Genomic DNA, 15154 nt, shown 5'->3' with positions numbered 1-15154 from the left:
AGAAAATCTAACTGTGCTCTTCCCCCTCCCCATGACGTTGACTTCCCCAGGGATTAGCGTGGTTCTCTTCATGTTTGTTAAAGCCCCAACTGAACAACAGTTTTTTATATCACAAGTTGTATTGAAAACCAGACTCGGTCGTTCATGCATGCATTTATACTCTAGTCAACTGACCATTTATTTTGAGCTCTCCCATATTCCAGACATTGTGCTGGGAGCTGGGTGAAAACCCTAATAGAAAAAGATACTCCGTGTTCAGATTCTGGTTGAGCCAATTGCTTTAGTGAGAGTTGAAAAGAGAAGAGCATGCATTCCTTCTTTGTCCAACAAATATTTATTGAGCATCCCCTGTCCATAGGGCTCTGTTGTAGGCATTTGCCATGTACACTGTGGCATATAAAATGCTCAAACACCGCTGCCTTCGTGGAGCTTATGGAGCTTACGCTCTAGGGGGGACACATGCAAAGAGCAAGGAAAGGACACAGTGCATCAGAGTGGTAAGTGGTTTTCATACAAACAAGACGGGGCAAGGAAGTAAGAGCTGAGGATAGCTTGCAATTCTGCTCAGGGTGTCAGAGAAAGCCTTGCTGAGGGCAGAGACCTGACAGCAGGTAGGCATGGAAGCCACCCAGACCATGCAGAGCAAGATATCCATCCCATATAGAAATTAGGGATCGGGTCCTTGCTGGAAGACTTCTACAGTCCTCAGCAGCATTTTCTGTAATAAAAGGCCTCCTAGGACCTCAGACGGTCTGTTCTAAGGTTAATGGGATGGAAAGAAAGTAAACTCAGGATAAAGGAAGTCCACCACCTTCTGTTTTCCAACTTCCCTACCTGAACAGTTTTCTGTTCATTCTTTGGCCAGGGCCTCAGAAAAATCGGTGAGGAAGATAAATCACTTTTTTTGCACAAAGTAGGGTATGACAAAAATACAGTTGGCTGGGGTAGAGACTTCATTTTGACTCTTCTACTATGATACGAAGGTAAAAGCAAACACTTTAGTTGTCTGAATTACCAGAGAATAGATCATTTTCTCACCTCCCAAGTCTCCCAGCCAGAAGTGTCACCTCCCCGCGGGGGGCCAGCCTCACTTACACACACACACACACACACACACACACACACACATAGCGACATCATGTCGCTTAAGAAGCTGCTCAGTGGAACCCTGGTCTCACTTCCTCACAAAGGTTACAAAAATACAGATATTTTGTCCCGATTGCTTTCATTTTTAGTTGAAGAATTTTAACCGTTTGGGGTTTACTTCACACATAAGAAACGTACAAACCACAGGAAATGAAGACTTGACTAAACGCAGATGACACAGACAGCCAACTCTGAAAGTGTGCTGGGCCTCACGCAGCCTTAGGTGACCTTTAGCAAAAAGAGAGCGTTCCAGTGAAACATTCTGACTGTCATAAAACAGCGTCGACTTACAAGATTCTCCCATTACGATCAGAGTGTGGCAATCATGGGGCCCCAACAGCACAGGCTAAGGGCAAGCAAGAAGATAAAAACGATTCTGCAAAGTCTTCTTGAATTTTAAACGCATTTGAAAGTTGTTTCAGCATTCCAAAATACTTGGCCTGCGTCTAAAGCAATGCACGGGCAAGAAAAATGGCAAGATTTAGCCAACATTTTAAAAACACATTTTACTTTATTTTTGAAACATAGCCACCAGAAAGGGTGCAATTCATTAAAAAAAATATTCTCTAAGAAAGTGAAGCTGGCCCATCCATTCATCTGTCGCCCTGTCCACAGGGAATGAATGAATAAATGGAGATACCTCCCTCTCTCTCCATCAAAACTGGTACTCCATAATTTCTATTCATTTGGCTAGATATAAGATTAGTTTGGGCAGGATCTGTAGTTTCTGTATATCAGCTTATAAACCTAAGTCTCTGTACCAAAAAGGTAATGATCAGTTTTAACCTCGTTCAACATTGATGCCTTTTACAGGCTGTCGTGAGTACATGTGGCATTTGGCTTGTTCCAAGGGCCTTTTAGTGGAATAGAAAGAGATTAAATGAAGCCTCAGCACAAAACTTCTCTAAAATGACAAGTCAGGGCAACCACAAAAGGCTCTAGGAAAGGAACACATCCTATGGCGATGCAAAAAGGAAAGAAAACCTACAGAAAGAAAGACCCAGGAGCAGGTGGCCCCATGGGCCATGCAGACCAAAATGTCTGCCAAATTTGATGTGGCAGCTGCTGAGACATGAGGCATAAACCCAGGTGAGAACATGCAAACTCCTCCCCTGTCCGTGGCTACTTCCAATAACTGGCTTATCTCCAGAGGGTCATATTGTCAGGCTTTCAATTATGCCTTCTTGCTGACATATAGATCCTTCTGTTTGGAACTATGGCCTCCTTCTTGTCACTATTAGTAAAGTATCATTGTTTTTTCTCTATTTTTCAGATAACTTCACAGCCACCTCAAAAGAACTCTTATGTGTGGACATCTTTCCTTCACAGTACTTCCACGTATCACTATTTTTCATAGGTCCATTACCTCAGTCTTCCTTTTCCCTGTGCAGTTATAAGAATAATGTTATAGGAGAAGGATGCAAGATGTCTCCAAAATGGCACCTTTGGATAAACGATCTAACCCTACTTGTAAACAAACATAACCCGTTTTTAAAGAACACAGAAACGGATGGAATCTTCATTGAGTGTCCCCATGACTCAGGGCCTTACTCGGGTCAAGAAAGTGGCTAACCACACGTTGTGACTACAGCCAGAAAGCCCCCTCTTCTTCTTCTTCTTTTTTTTTTTTTTTAAGATTTTATTTATTTATTTGACAGAGAGACAGCGAGAGAGAGGGAACACAAGCAAGGGGATTGTGAGAGGGAGAAGCAGGCTTCCCGCCGAGCAGGGAACCAGATGCAGAAGAAAGGTCCCCTCTTCATCACCTGCTTGCTAATGTTTAAAATCCCTTTAACAGCCACCGAATTTTTTCATTTCATAGGTGGATTTGCAGCTTAGAATACCAATAGGCTGGAGAAGAGGCATAACATATGATTGAAATTAATTATTTACCAAGGCGTACATGCCTGAGTGCATGTTCTTTGATGGTAGCAAAGCTGGGGACGGAAGGTAGTGAGGAGGGAACCCCACTGAGGAGAGGCAGGGCACAGAAAGGGCAGGCTGGAGGCAAAGGTGGATTTTATCTGATGATGAACCTGCCTAGCACTGGTCGTGCTGAAATAAAGCACCAGCTGACAGCAACTCACGGTATAGTGCATTAAAAGGGACTTATTATAAATGGGCTATCTTATCCCCTCAGCTAATAGATCCATGAAGTCAAGGGGAAGTGCCACCTGATTCTGAGTAAGTATTAGGGTTCTGTCTATTACAGGCAGGTCACTTACTAAAAAAAACCTCAAATGTACAGACACTGAATTATTAGACAGCAAAGGACAGGTAATGATGGTGATAAAGTTTAAGCACACTTCCAATTAACCTGTCATAGCCTTTGGGTGGACCCTGCAAGTAGAAATTATAGGCCTCAGGATAAAGTAACAGATGCTTAAGGATTCAGTCATCAGCCAAAAAAGGGGCCAGATACCAAATAGATATGACTTTAGATTCAATTTATAGTATTTGGTTTTCACTTCATAAATATCCTGGGTAATGTGTATTTCTTCACAAAAGGATTTCGTATCTATCCTTTGAGACCCAGCCCATATGCCACAAACCCTTGGATAAATTCCTGGATGCCCCAAACTGAGTTTCTCTTACCTCTTTGGTTCCTCATCCTTCCACTCCTGCCTGTGTTTTAACATGTACTGTATCCTACCTGTTGTCTTTGTTCTCTGTGGTCATGTTTTAGAGACACTATTTAACTATAAGCTCTAAAGGCAAGACTTCCACAGAACCCTGCTTTCTCTGTAACTTATATTTTACTTGTCTAAGGCTATAATTTCTCTATAATTTACATATTCCTTTTATTTGTTTAATGGCTACATTTCTCGTTTTCTTATAAGCCCCATGATACATGGAGTCACATCTGTCCCAGCCGCCACTCTTAATATAGCATAATTCCTAGCACGATGTCTAGCACATAGTAGGTATTCAATAAACATTTCTTAGTTAATGTATTACGTGTTCATACTTTTCAAATAACCTGGCAGACACAACTTAATACGAAACAGGATTTCAAAGGATGGTTAATAAACACAGTAGATCTGAACTAAATGGGTTAAAACTAGACACACAAGTACACTAATGCCACAGTGTAGACACACATGTTTGGGGGTAAATCCTGAATACAGGGGGACTTTGCAGCAAGTCCCAAAGTCAGTGAACCCAAGCACTTTTTAGAAATAGTAAGAAATTTTTGCTTTTTCTGTTTGAAATGTCTACTTAGAGAATAGGGATTTTTAGGTGTTTTTGAAAAAATAGAGAAATAAGCCATTTATTCATAATCCAAAATCTAAAGCCATATAATTCAATCACAAAGAAATTGGGATTATAGATTTCTAACTAAGTGGTGTCCCTTTTTCTGCAGAATTATGTTCGTTGGAATCTCTGACTCCAAATGCACTGTGGAGGGAAATCTTTACCACTACACTACATTGCTAGTCACACACTCCTACAGCTTAAAGATCTAGGATGCTAGCAGACTGTTTGAGAATTGGATCCCTGATTTCTCACTGAGAGATGTCACAGTAGGACCTTCTGGAGTCAACTCATGTCTTGGAAAAGCCTTGGTGGTAGCAGTGTCTTCACAACATGTGGGATAATCATGGCTTTCAATGTCTTCAAAATCTAGTGGGCATTCTGCCAAGAGAGCAAATGATACTATTTATATCAGCAACTGGGACACTCAAATCTCTTGGCCAAATTTGCATTAACCCAGCAATGGCCATTAGTCCAGTATTCTCTAGCTGAGGAACTGAAAAATAAGAATAAATGTGCAAAAGTGGCATGCAGAACAATTTTCAGGGGTATAATATGCAAGCTCCAACTCTGCTCTCCTATGCCCCCACTTTCAAACTCCAAAACTCCTGGGGACCTGGGTGGCTCAGTTGGTTGAGTGTTTGACTCTTCATTTCAGCTCAGGTCATGATCTCAGGGTCGTGAGATTGAGCCCTGCTTCAGGCTCCGTGCTCAGTCTGCTACTCCCTCTTCCTCTGCTCTCTCTCCCTCTCTCAAATCCATAAGTAAAATCTTAAACAACAACAACAACTCTAAATCTCCTTGTGAGCAACATCAACTCAAGGAAACGTCTTAAATTCTACTTCCTCAATACTCCCAGGGTTGTTTGGGTTGTGTCAATCTTTTCACATTATTTCTCATGTTCCAAACACATCTATGCCTTAGACATTTATTTTCTTGAAGGCAAGGGTCATGTCTTATTCTCTTTTATAGGCCAGAAGTCTAAAATAGTCATAGAGTTGGCCACATCAAATCCACCTTACCTGCATCTTCATTACACAGAGAAAGAAAATGCCTAGCTATAGCGGACACAAAGGACTCAGTAAGAATTTACTGAATGACTACTAGGTGCCAGCCACTGTCCAAGGTACTAAGATATCATTCAACAAGATAGGCAAGGTTTCTGCTCTCCAGGGGACAATAAGTAACCAAACCAATCCATGGAAGGATGATTTTAGATTGTAATCATAGTTATGAAACAAATAAAACTGGCAATGAGATGAAGAGTGATTTGAAAGAATGACAAATTAGTCTCTGAGACTGGACATTTCAGCTGGTACCTGATTGATGAGAAGGAGCCAAGCCATGCTAAGATCTACAACGGGACAGTGTCCTAGGGAGAGGCACCAAAGTAAAGCAATGTTTGTTATTGTCGGGAGTAGACACTTGGGAGAGGTATAGAGGGAGATGGTGGAGCTGTTTAATTGCTAATTCTTTCTCCATCTATATCAGAGCAGCGTGCCACCTTCCCCCCCCTTGCGTATTTTTTTCATTACTATCTCCATTTTCTCAATTCTGCTCCATGATTTCCATTAAATTACAAGAACAAGAGCCTCTGCCAGCAGCAAACACATCTGGAGCCCTCTTCTAACCCCTTAACATCTAAAACACCAAACTGAAAGCCATTTGGACATAGAAGCAGAGAGCATTAAGATATTGTTTTCATTATTATTAGGTCTGTTCAACTAATGCTTATTTTTATGGCCATTACATGTCATTATCATTACTGATCATAGTCAAAAACTAAGTTACAAATTCACTCATCACTGTTTCTTTCCATATTATCTCATAGAAAGTCCTATTATGGGTAAATAGCTTTAGCAAAGCTGCATATTTCACTATACAGTAACATAAAAAGAAACCTAACAAATGCATCTAAATAACATTTTCCAAGGTAATCATAAATACTTCAGTAAACAACTACACTACTTATTTTAGTATTCCCAAATTTGAAATTTCTTCGTCATTATCATCATTTACTTCATTGCAAGTATTTGTTCATCAAGAACTGTAATCAATAAAAGAAAGAAGAGAAGCAGCTAGTTTCTGCATCATAACCAGATTGCCTAGATGTCGTGCCTGGAATCCGTTACCAGTGACATTTCTAGTCGTGTTTCCAATCATTTGGAATACACAGACTTTCTTGTGCAATATGCAAAGCTTTTGGACGCTGTAAGCCCTGCTGTCAGCAACAGCAGCCCAGAAAAGGAGGTGTTGCACTGAATGTACTCTACCTGATGCCATCTTCTGTCCCAACTTGAGGCATTTAGGTTCTTCCTGGGATTCCTCTTCTTCCTGAGTTCCAGTCCCACAAACCAGAAAAATAGGGAGAAAGTAAAAAGATGCATTAATTTACAGCAATGCTTTCTGCAAACCTGCTGAATTAATATGAGGTCTAGATCTGAAAATACCAGACCAAGCCCTTATGAACTGAATCTCTGGACAAGCAACAAATTCAACAGAAGATGCTGAGTAGAATAACTACCGTGGCGCTGGGTTACAAACTCCAGGGTGTCATTCACGAGGAAGTGTCTATGGATGTTGTCCCTGAAGCAGTACAATCCAGGGGCCTTTTGTGACTAAATGGTTGAGAGCATCAATTACTTAGACATAGGGGCGGTGGGTTCCTCCATATGACAGAAATTCTGCCAGCGTGGTGTAACAGAGATAATTATGCTTTACTTTTCATGATTTGAAGAGCTAATCCATTGTATTTTTGAAAATTCTATCGCAATTCACAGTTATTTTGATTTCTGGGTAAGTTGAGTGAACACATTCTTCTCAGAGCTCTGGTATGATATTCTTTAATGACAATTGTGACTCCTGTAGCATTGATAAAGTAGACCCAGCTAGGAGTGAGGGAAGAAAATGAAGAGGAATGTCTACACAGTGCCTTTCTAATTTTGTCTACAAGATGACTTTATGCTGACTCCTTCGTTTATTCTTTTCTTCACTGAACAAATATTTGTTGAGTGCCTCGTAGGGGCTATTTCTGTGGGACCTTAATTTCTATGCAAGATCACTTCAATTACACAGCAGGCAGATGCCTACTCAGCTTCCTTCCCAGACTGGCACACTTTCTGCACATACTTTGTTCCTCAAAGAATTTAGCCCAATAGAAGATGTTTTGAACCACAATAAAGCATGGGGGTGTGAGGTGGAGGGTAGAGTTCCATAAATGGTAAATGAGGCTACTCTGTAAGCAAAGGGGAACAAATGAACTAAAAAATTGATATTATCCACTGTAGGAGCACCCCCCCGCAACTGGTTCTAAGTCTGTACTTCCTAAGTAATATCTCACCCAGATGAGAATCCACCAGACTCTTCAAACTTGGTTAGTAAGATAAAGAAGTGTTCTTTTCAATTCACAAAGAACAGTTTCTTTTAAATCGCCATCAGTACCAACTTACAGGGGAGTTGATTTCACCTGTGTTGAGAACAAATGTTTTTCCAGAGATCAAAAATCCTCTTTCAAATGTTCATCAGAGACCAGTTCCAAAAATTTGTCCTACTTCTAAAACCCATTACAGTATTGGCATGGTAAACAAGCCTTCAGTTCAATTATCTCAAATTTACAAGTTGTAAGAAATTTTTAATGAAAATTGATTCCAAAATTATATTTCTAAAAAGGATGTGAATTAATACAATACCAAAGGACATGTAAATGATAGAAAGCCCCATTATACAGAAACTAAATGCAGCAAATAATTTCTTGTTTCACAAGGCCCGACAGGACAGTATATAATGAAAACACAAGGAATTACCTTATAATACAGCCACAAGGGAAGTCTCTTGAGATGCCCAAATAACGAAATAAAGTTGTTTCATAGATGAAAGGATTGGATTCTCCTTTGAGCCAATAAGACTGTTTACTTTTTATTGCTCTGAATTCCAGAATTGTGAAATAATGTAGCTCTTTAGCTTTCCTCCAGACATATTTATTATTTTATTTTAAATTGCCCCTCCCCCAATTTTCTCATTAAATAGTAAAAATTGCAAAGCCCTGGAATGATCTGCAGATGGAAGGATATTTAGAATCCTCTTGGCTGGAGAGCTCTCGGCATAGAATAAACAAGCATCTGTCTTCGATAGTGTAAACTATGTTCCATTTAGAGAAAAAAGACCGAGCTCCTTAGATTCTTGTGTTTCTTCTCTTCAGTGCAAGTCTGTGATTTGCTGAGTTTGTTCTTACTGGCTTTTTCCCAGCAAAGCTAGAATAAAATGACAACAGTCCAACTGTAGTAGACATCTGTTGATTTTGCTGCCTGGCACTCACTCACTCTATCTAGTAAGTGTGACCTGATCTCCTCTTTAAAGTCATCCATTCCCACTCTTAACCAATTGTGGTTCCTTGAAACCAGCCGAGAGCCACATACATCTCCCTCCCCACCGCCAGGGGTGGTCATGTGACCCAGGGCTAGCCCCGGCAGTCCACTGCATTTTCCTGTGATTGGTTCAGAGTAGTCATGTGACCCAATCAGGGCTAATGAGAGATTTTCTCTGGACGTCTGTGAACTTGACTCCTATTCTTACTCACTGAAACCTGAAACAACTATGAGGGTTGAAGCTGCTGCTGTCACCCGTAGCTGAGACAGCCATCCACACAAAGGAAGGCAGAGCCAAGAGATGGACTGATACCGAGTCCCAGTGATATCATTGGAGCCCCAAATCGAGGCATGCCTGAAGCAAGCTCAACCTTGGACTTTTCAGCCTAAGTCAGCTATTACATTCATACATTTTTAAAAAATGTATTGATGTTTAAAATAAAAATCCATTTTGGGGTACCTGGGTGGCTTAGTTGGCTAAGTTGTGGACTCTTGGTTTTGGCTCAGGTCGTGATCTCAGGGTGGTGAGACTGAGCCCTGCATTGGGCTCTGTGCTCAGTGTGGAGGCGCTTGAGAGTCTCTCTTCCTCTCCCTCTGCCCCTACCCCGGTGCCCTCTCTCTCTCTCTCTCAAGATAAATAAATAAATCTTTAAAAAAAAATTAAAACTGAACAAACCCATTTCTGTCATGTTTTCTGTCACTTCTAACAGAACCAGCTGATACACTTCAGCTCTGGGAAGCCAGAGTAGGGCGCCTTGATCATTGGCTTCATTGCTTGAGCAATAATAGTTAAAAAACAAAACAAACAATAAAAAATTAACTAATTAGTTAAAACATTAACAATATGACCTCACTGACATACTTCAAGTCATTTTAACTTGGCCTCATAGTTTTGCAACACTGGAAGCTGGCATTTCACCCTAGGAAACAGAGTTTAGAAACACAATCATAGTTTGAAAGAAAAACAGAATTCTTGACCAAGAATTAAGGAGATCTGGTCCCATTTGTCTCCACCTGTTGCACCAAGTACATGACTAACTCTTGGCCTCAACTTCCTTTGTTTGGAAAATGGATCCCAAATATAACCATTCCTTCCCAAGCAAGTTGAATTCTAATTTTAAATAACTGTTTCTGTGTCACCAAACATTTGAGGAGTCTTCAAGTTTTCTCTATTATGGACTATACTACAAAGAACATCTTTCAATGTAAGGATTTTCATTATTTCAAATTATTTTGGATTAAAGTTTCAAGGGTAGGATTCTGGACCATAGGCCATGAATGTTTTTGAGGCTCAACATCCCCCCCAAAAAATATTTCAACAAATTAATGTGTTAAAATGTAACTCTTTCATTTCAACTTCTCTAGTAACATCTAAGTCCATATTTTGATGAATATGAAGAGTCTCCTATTGGAGGAAATTTTAGAAACTGATATCCAACCCTCACCATATTCCAGTGCCAAGAGTCTCTCTTACTGAATTGCGTTGTTACTAATAAATACATGTTTAATTTCCCATGGAATCCAGTATCTAAACCTTGTTTATCCCACTACACTATACGATCTTCCAGGCCAAAAACTATGCTTCCTCTTCAAATTTCATTCATGCTCTACCCTCTTTGTCAACAGGTGCTTGTTAAACAATTGTTGAACGGATTCAATTGTTTGCCTACTTTACATTTTTGTTTAATGTCTAACCTTGTAATACATCCCACAATAAAAGGTCAAGCATTGTCCCTCCTGATAACAAAGATCAGGGGGGAAGTTCCTTCAAGAAGGCCTTCCTGAAGCAGCCCCCATCTCCATCCCAAACTCTACCCCATTCAATCTTTAAGATGTACAGTCAGCGACCATTTCTCGAGGGCTTGCAATGTGTCAAATTGTGCTGTATGCGTAGAGCTCATTATTCCTCAACAACTCCCGGAGGTAGATGACCTTATTGTCATCAGTCCTGGTTTATGGTTGGAGAGACAGAGGCTCATCGGGGCTCATTCACTCTGTAGTGGATACTGTGATGTGCTGCCTAGAGACCCCTTCAAGACTGAAAGATTTATTGTCACAGCTACAGGAAAAGTGGTTATTAATAGACAGCACTCAGCTGTGAGGATCCTGGGAGAGAGCTGCCAGCGCAGGTGGCACTTGGACTTGTTGACTTGAAGGTAGAGTTGCCTGACTCCCTCAACCCATCTCAAGACAACTCTGAAGGGCCCTCCTAACTCCCAGAGCTGCCTGTGAGGTTGGTGAGGCCTTCATTGAGAAATTTCATTGTAGCCCCTTGTCCCCCTCTGCCTAATCCTGCTTCCTTCTCTTCCCTTCCACAGGGGTTGATCCCCAAAGCACTCCCTGATAAACCTTGTATGGGCTATTCTCCATTTCAGAGTCAGCTTCCCAGGAACCCACCAACACAACCAAAGTAACATTTCCTTGAAGTGCCAAAAGGGGATTCAGACCCAGGTCTACCTAGGTCCAAATCCCATGATGTAAACCATTATACTTAACTCCCTCCTTAATACTAATGCCTCTCCCTTGTTAAAACCATGTATGTCTGGGCCCTAGCCCAGATTCTGATTTGCTAAGTATGAGGTTTAGGGTGACCAACCATCCCGATTTGCTTGGGACTGAGGGTTCTCCAGGATGCAGGACTTCTGGCACTAAAACCAAGGAAGTCTTGGGCAAACTAAGATGAGTTGGTGACCCTAATTGGAGTGTGTCCCTGCTATCTGCTATTTAAATGAACTCTAGATGTTTCTGATCCATTGAAAGAGCTTCAGAAATATGGTATAATGATAAAAGTAAATTCTAATTATGTGTGAGTGTTTTTAAAGTAACATTTTGAACTTTCTAATGTTTGGCATTGCCTTTAAGAGTTTTACGATCTGTTTAGCAAATATTAGTGTCCTCATTTTACAGATGAGGAAACTTAAAGAGGTCAGAGAAATCAAGGAACTTTCCCCCAAGTTGCACAGCTAACGAGAGAGCCTGAAGACAAACCCAACTGAGGGGCGTCTGGGTGGTATAGTCAGTTAAGGGCCTGCCTTCGGCTCAGGTCATGATCCCAGTATTCTGGAATCGAGTCCCGCATGGGGGTGGGGGGGTGGGGGGGGTTCCTGCTCAGCAGGGAGCCTGCTTCTCCCTCTGCCCCTCCCCCCTGGCTTGTGCGCTCCGTCTTTCTCTCTCTCTCAAATAAATAAATTCTTTTTTTAAAAACCCAATTGAGGGGTGCCTGGGTGGCACAGCAGTTAGGCATCTGCCTTCGGCTCAGGGTGTGATCCCGGCGTTATGGGATCGAGCCCCACGTCAGGTTCCTCCGCTATGAGCCTGCTCTTCCTCTCCCATTCCCCCTGCTTGTGTTCCCTCTCTCGCTGGCTGTTTCTATCTCTGTCAAATAAATAAATAAAATCTTAAAAAAAAAAAACCCAATTGAGTTTAGTGTCTATGCTCATTACCACCTCTCCGTACTACACCCCAAATGACCTGTTCTAAATTTCCTCATCTGGAATGGAGATAATAATATCCATGGGTTACTGTGAGGATAAAATAATATATGTAAAGCATCTATTCAATGCCTGCTGCAGAGGGAATATATGTTGTGCACCTTTCCTTTTCCCCCCGTGTAGACTAATAATTGGTGTGTATGTCCTTTTTTTGTCCACTAAGAAGAGTATTGGAGGTCATCCACCGAAAGCTCTTTCCTGACTATATGTAGAATCTTGCAAAATTCACTTTAAACCAATATACATTTACTGAGGAACTTCTGTATTCATGGCATTATGCTAGAAAATGTGCAGAATACGACAGTGAATAGGACATGACCTTGGACCTCCAGGAACTTGTAACTACAGGAGAGACAGATGACATTGCTTTTAATTTTCCTAGGGAAAGAAAAATCCTAACTCTAACACATAACTTTCTCTCCCTTCCCCTCCCCTCCTCTTCATGTGGTGTAGTGTGTAGATCATGTAGGAGAATGAATACAGAGAATCTCAATATTAGAACCTGAAAGAAAGAGCTTGATTAGCACTTAGGAGAGAGGGAAGGGTACTATAAATAAAGTAGGCTCAGCCATGTCCTGAACTTCCTCTTTCTGGGTGGGCAAGCACATAATTCCAAAGTTCTAAACAAGTCTTCGGGCCTTCAGAGAAGTGATTCTGGACCCCAGTACACAGCTTAGGTGGCAGAAGAATCCAGTCAATTTTAAGACATGGTATGTAGTTGTCATTTTAAAGAATTAAGGCAGCAGATACAACTATTCTGAAATGTGCTGAGAACTATAGAGCAAGTGGGTGGAGACAGAAGCAAAGCCCGTTGGCATCCCACAGGGTGGTGGAAGAATGTGGGCCTTGGAGTTAGGGAGACCAGGGTTCAATCCTGGCTCTGCCTTGTAGGAACTCTGTGAGCTTCTGTTTCCTCATCAAAACGTAAAGGCCATCACTTGATGTCCTAGCAGGATTGCTACAAAGATTAAATGAGGTGACATATATAAGAATGTCACACTAGGCACTTAATGTGAGATGGGGTGATCTCTGCTCATCTAGCAGCCCTTCCAATAAGAGTTGCCACCTCCCGGCCACAGGATTAATCCAGGCAAGGGGATATAACCTAATTTAGGCTACTTATCCTGACTTGGTTGGGACTTCTCAGCTTGGTTGGTGGACGTCTTACAGTCTTAGGAAGGAGCCTCAGAACTAATGACACATCCCCTGACAGAGCTCAAGAGAATGAACCCAACACTCAATGAGAAGCAGAGGCAAAAAGCAGAAAAGGAGCTATGATGAATGGTGGCCCTCTGTCCTATTCTGTGCTTTATTATTTATTTCTATATTCCTCTGCCAAATTTCTATTAGTTTCAGCTGCCCCTAAGTTCTTGCAGCCCATGGAATGCCCTTCAGATAACTGTAGATGCAGGAGAGCCCAAGAAGACAGAAGGTGTCATTCCCAACCACTGCAGCATCTTGCTCCAGCCGCCATTGGAGCCACAGAGGATATTCCTCAGGAGAAAACACTGCAATTCACTAAGAGACCCAAGATCGGGGAGGCTCTGGGACCTTGATCAGAGACTTGGTCCACTGATCAGAGACTTGGTTCATTCATGGCCCTAGAGTGCTAAGTGCTTTTCTTCATCTCTACTTATAGGAAAACTAAGCCGAGAGAGAGAGAGAGAGAGAGAGAGAGAGAGAGAGAGAGAGAGAGAGAAAGTATTAGATCCCATGCTTGTAAAGCTACAGTTCTCAGACTTGGGTGTATATCCAAATTACTTGGAGGACATGGCAAAAATACAGAGGAAGATCCGGCCCTTGTCCACTTGGACAAGACTGGGCCTCTGGATTCCTTTTTTTTTTTTTTTTTAGTGCTTTATTTACAGTGTTTAATCACAGTGGGAAAGCACATACATTGGAGTCAGATGAATGAGATACAAATCCCAGCTCACCCACTTAACCAGCCGTGGGATTTTAGTAAGTTCCTGAAGTCACCTGTGCCTGCATCTTCTTGTGGGATGGTGAGTTTGCTAGTGGGTGAGAAGTGGAGCAGTGCCTGGCACATGTTGGTGGCTGATGGTTTTCTCTTAGGGAAGTGACTCCTTGCGAAGTCCAACTACGTAAGGACAGTTTTGTGTCCGCTCTTGTATCCATTCACTGTTTCCATGAATAGGACCATAGTCAACTGCTTAGTTGTGTTTAGATAAATACTGACAAATGCTTTTATTTATTTTATTTATTTTTTTAAATAGGTTCCATGCTCAGCATGGAGCCCAGTGCGGGGCTTGAACTCATGACCTTGAGATCAAGATCTGAGCTGAAATCAAGAGTAGTCAAGATGCTTAACCGACTGAGCCACCCAGGCGCCTCTGACAAATGCTTTTAAAAATCTGGTCTTTTGTCTCCTTTTGTGGTCCTTAAAGAGATCCCTGAAGATGACAGAGCAGATGGTAAGATGTCAGGAGTCATCTGACATCCCCAAGTGAATCCATTTTCTTGCGTATTTGCCAGTTTCCAAAATGTCATATACAAAGGACTTTCATTAATTTACTTTACATACATGGTTACAGTTCAGTTCATTTCACTGTCTGGAAAGTTCCCTAACAATCAGACTAAAATTTCTCATGTTAATAACTCCTTATTTTTTTCTTTTTAACATATACTAAATTTTGTATTAAGTTTTTAATTTTAATTCCATTATGGTTAACATACAGTGTTATACTAGTTTCATGTGTACCATATAGTGATTCAACACTTCTATGCATTACCCAGTGCTCATCGCCACAAGTGCACTCTCGATCCCCTTCACCTTTTCCCCCTATCTTCCCCGCCTCCTCCCCTCTGGCAAGGATCTGGTCTCTGTAGTTAAAAGTCTGTTTCTTAGTTTGTCAGTCTCTCTTTTTTCCCTTTGCTCAT

General features: G+C 41.4%; 1 protein-coding gene across 1 annotated transcript in view; it reads right to left on the bottom strand.

Annotated features, from left to right (window-relative positions):
* FAM107B (family with sequence similarity 107 member B) overlaps nucleotides 1-15154 on the bottom strand; it is a 233574-nt gene that overhangs the window by 122857 nt on the left and 95563 nt on the right. The window contains exon 2 of the mRNA XM_048219328.2: nucleotides 6675-6735. Coding sequence (XP_048075285.1) covers nucleotides 6675-6735 — 61 coding nt within the window. The remainder of the gene's footprint in view (nucleotides 1-6674; nucleotides 6736-15154) is intronic.

Source organism: Ursus arctos, unplaced genomic scaffold (assembly GCF_023065955.2).
Source record: "Ursus arctos isolate Adak ecotype North America unplaced genomic scaffold, UrsArc2.0 scaffold_30, whole genome shotgun sequence".
Taxonomy (NCBI): Eukaryota; Metazoa; Chordata; class Mammalia; order Carnivora; family Ursidae; genus Ursus; species Ursus arctos.
This window is presented reverse-complemented; position numbering and strand designations above follow the sequence as displayed.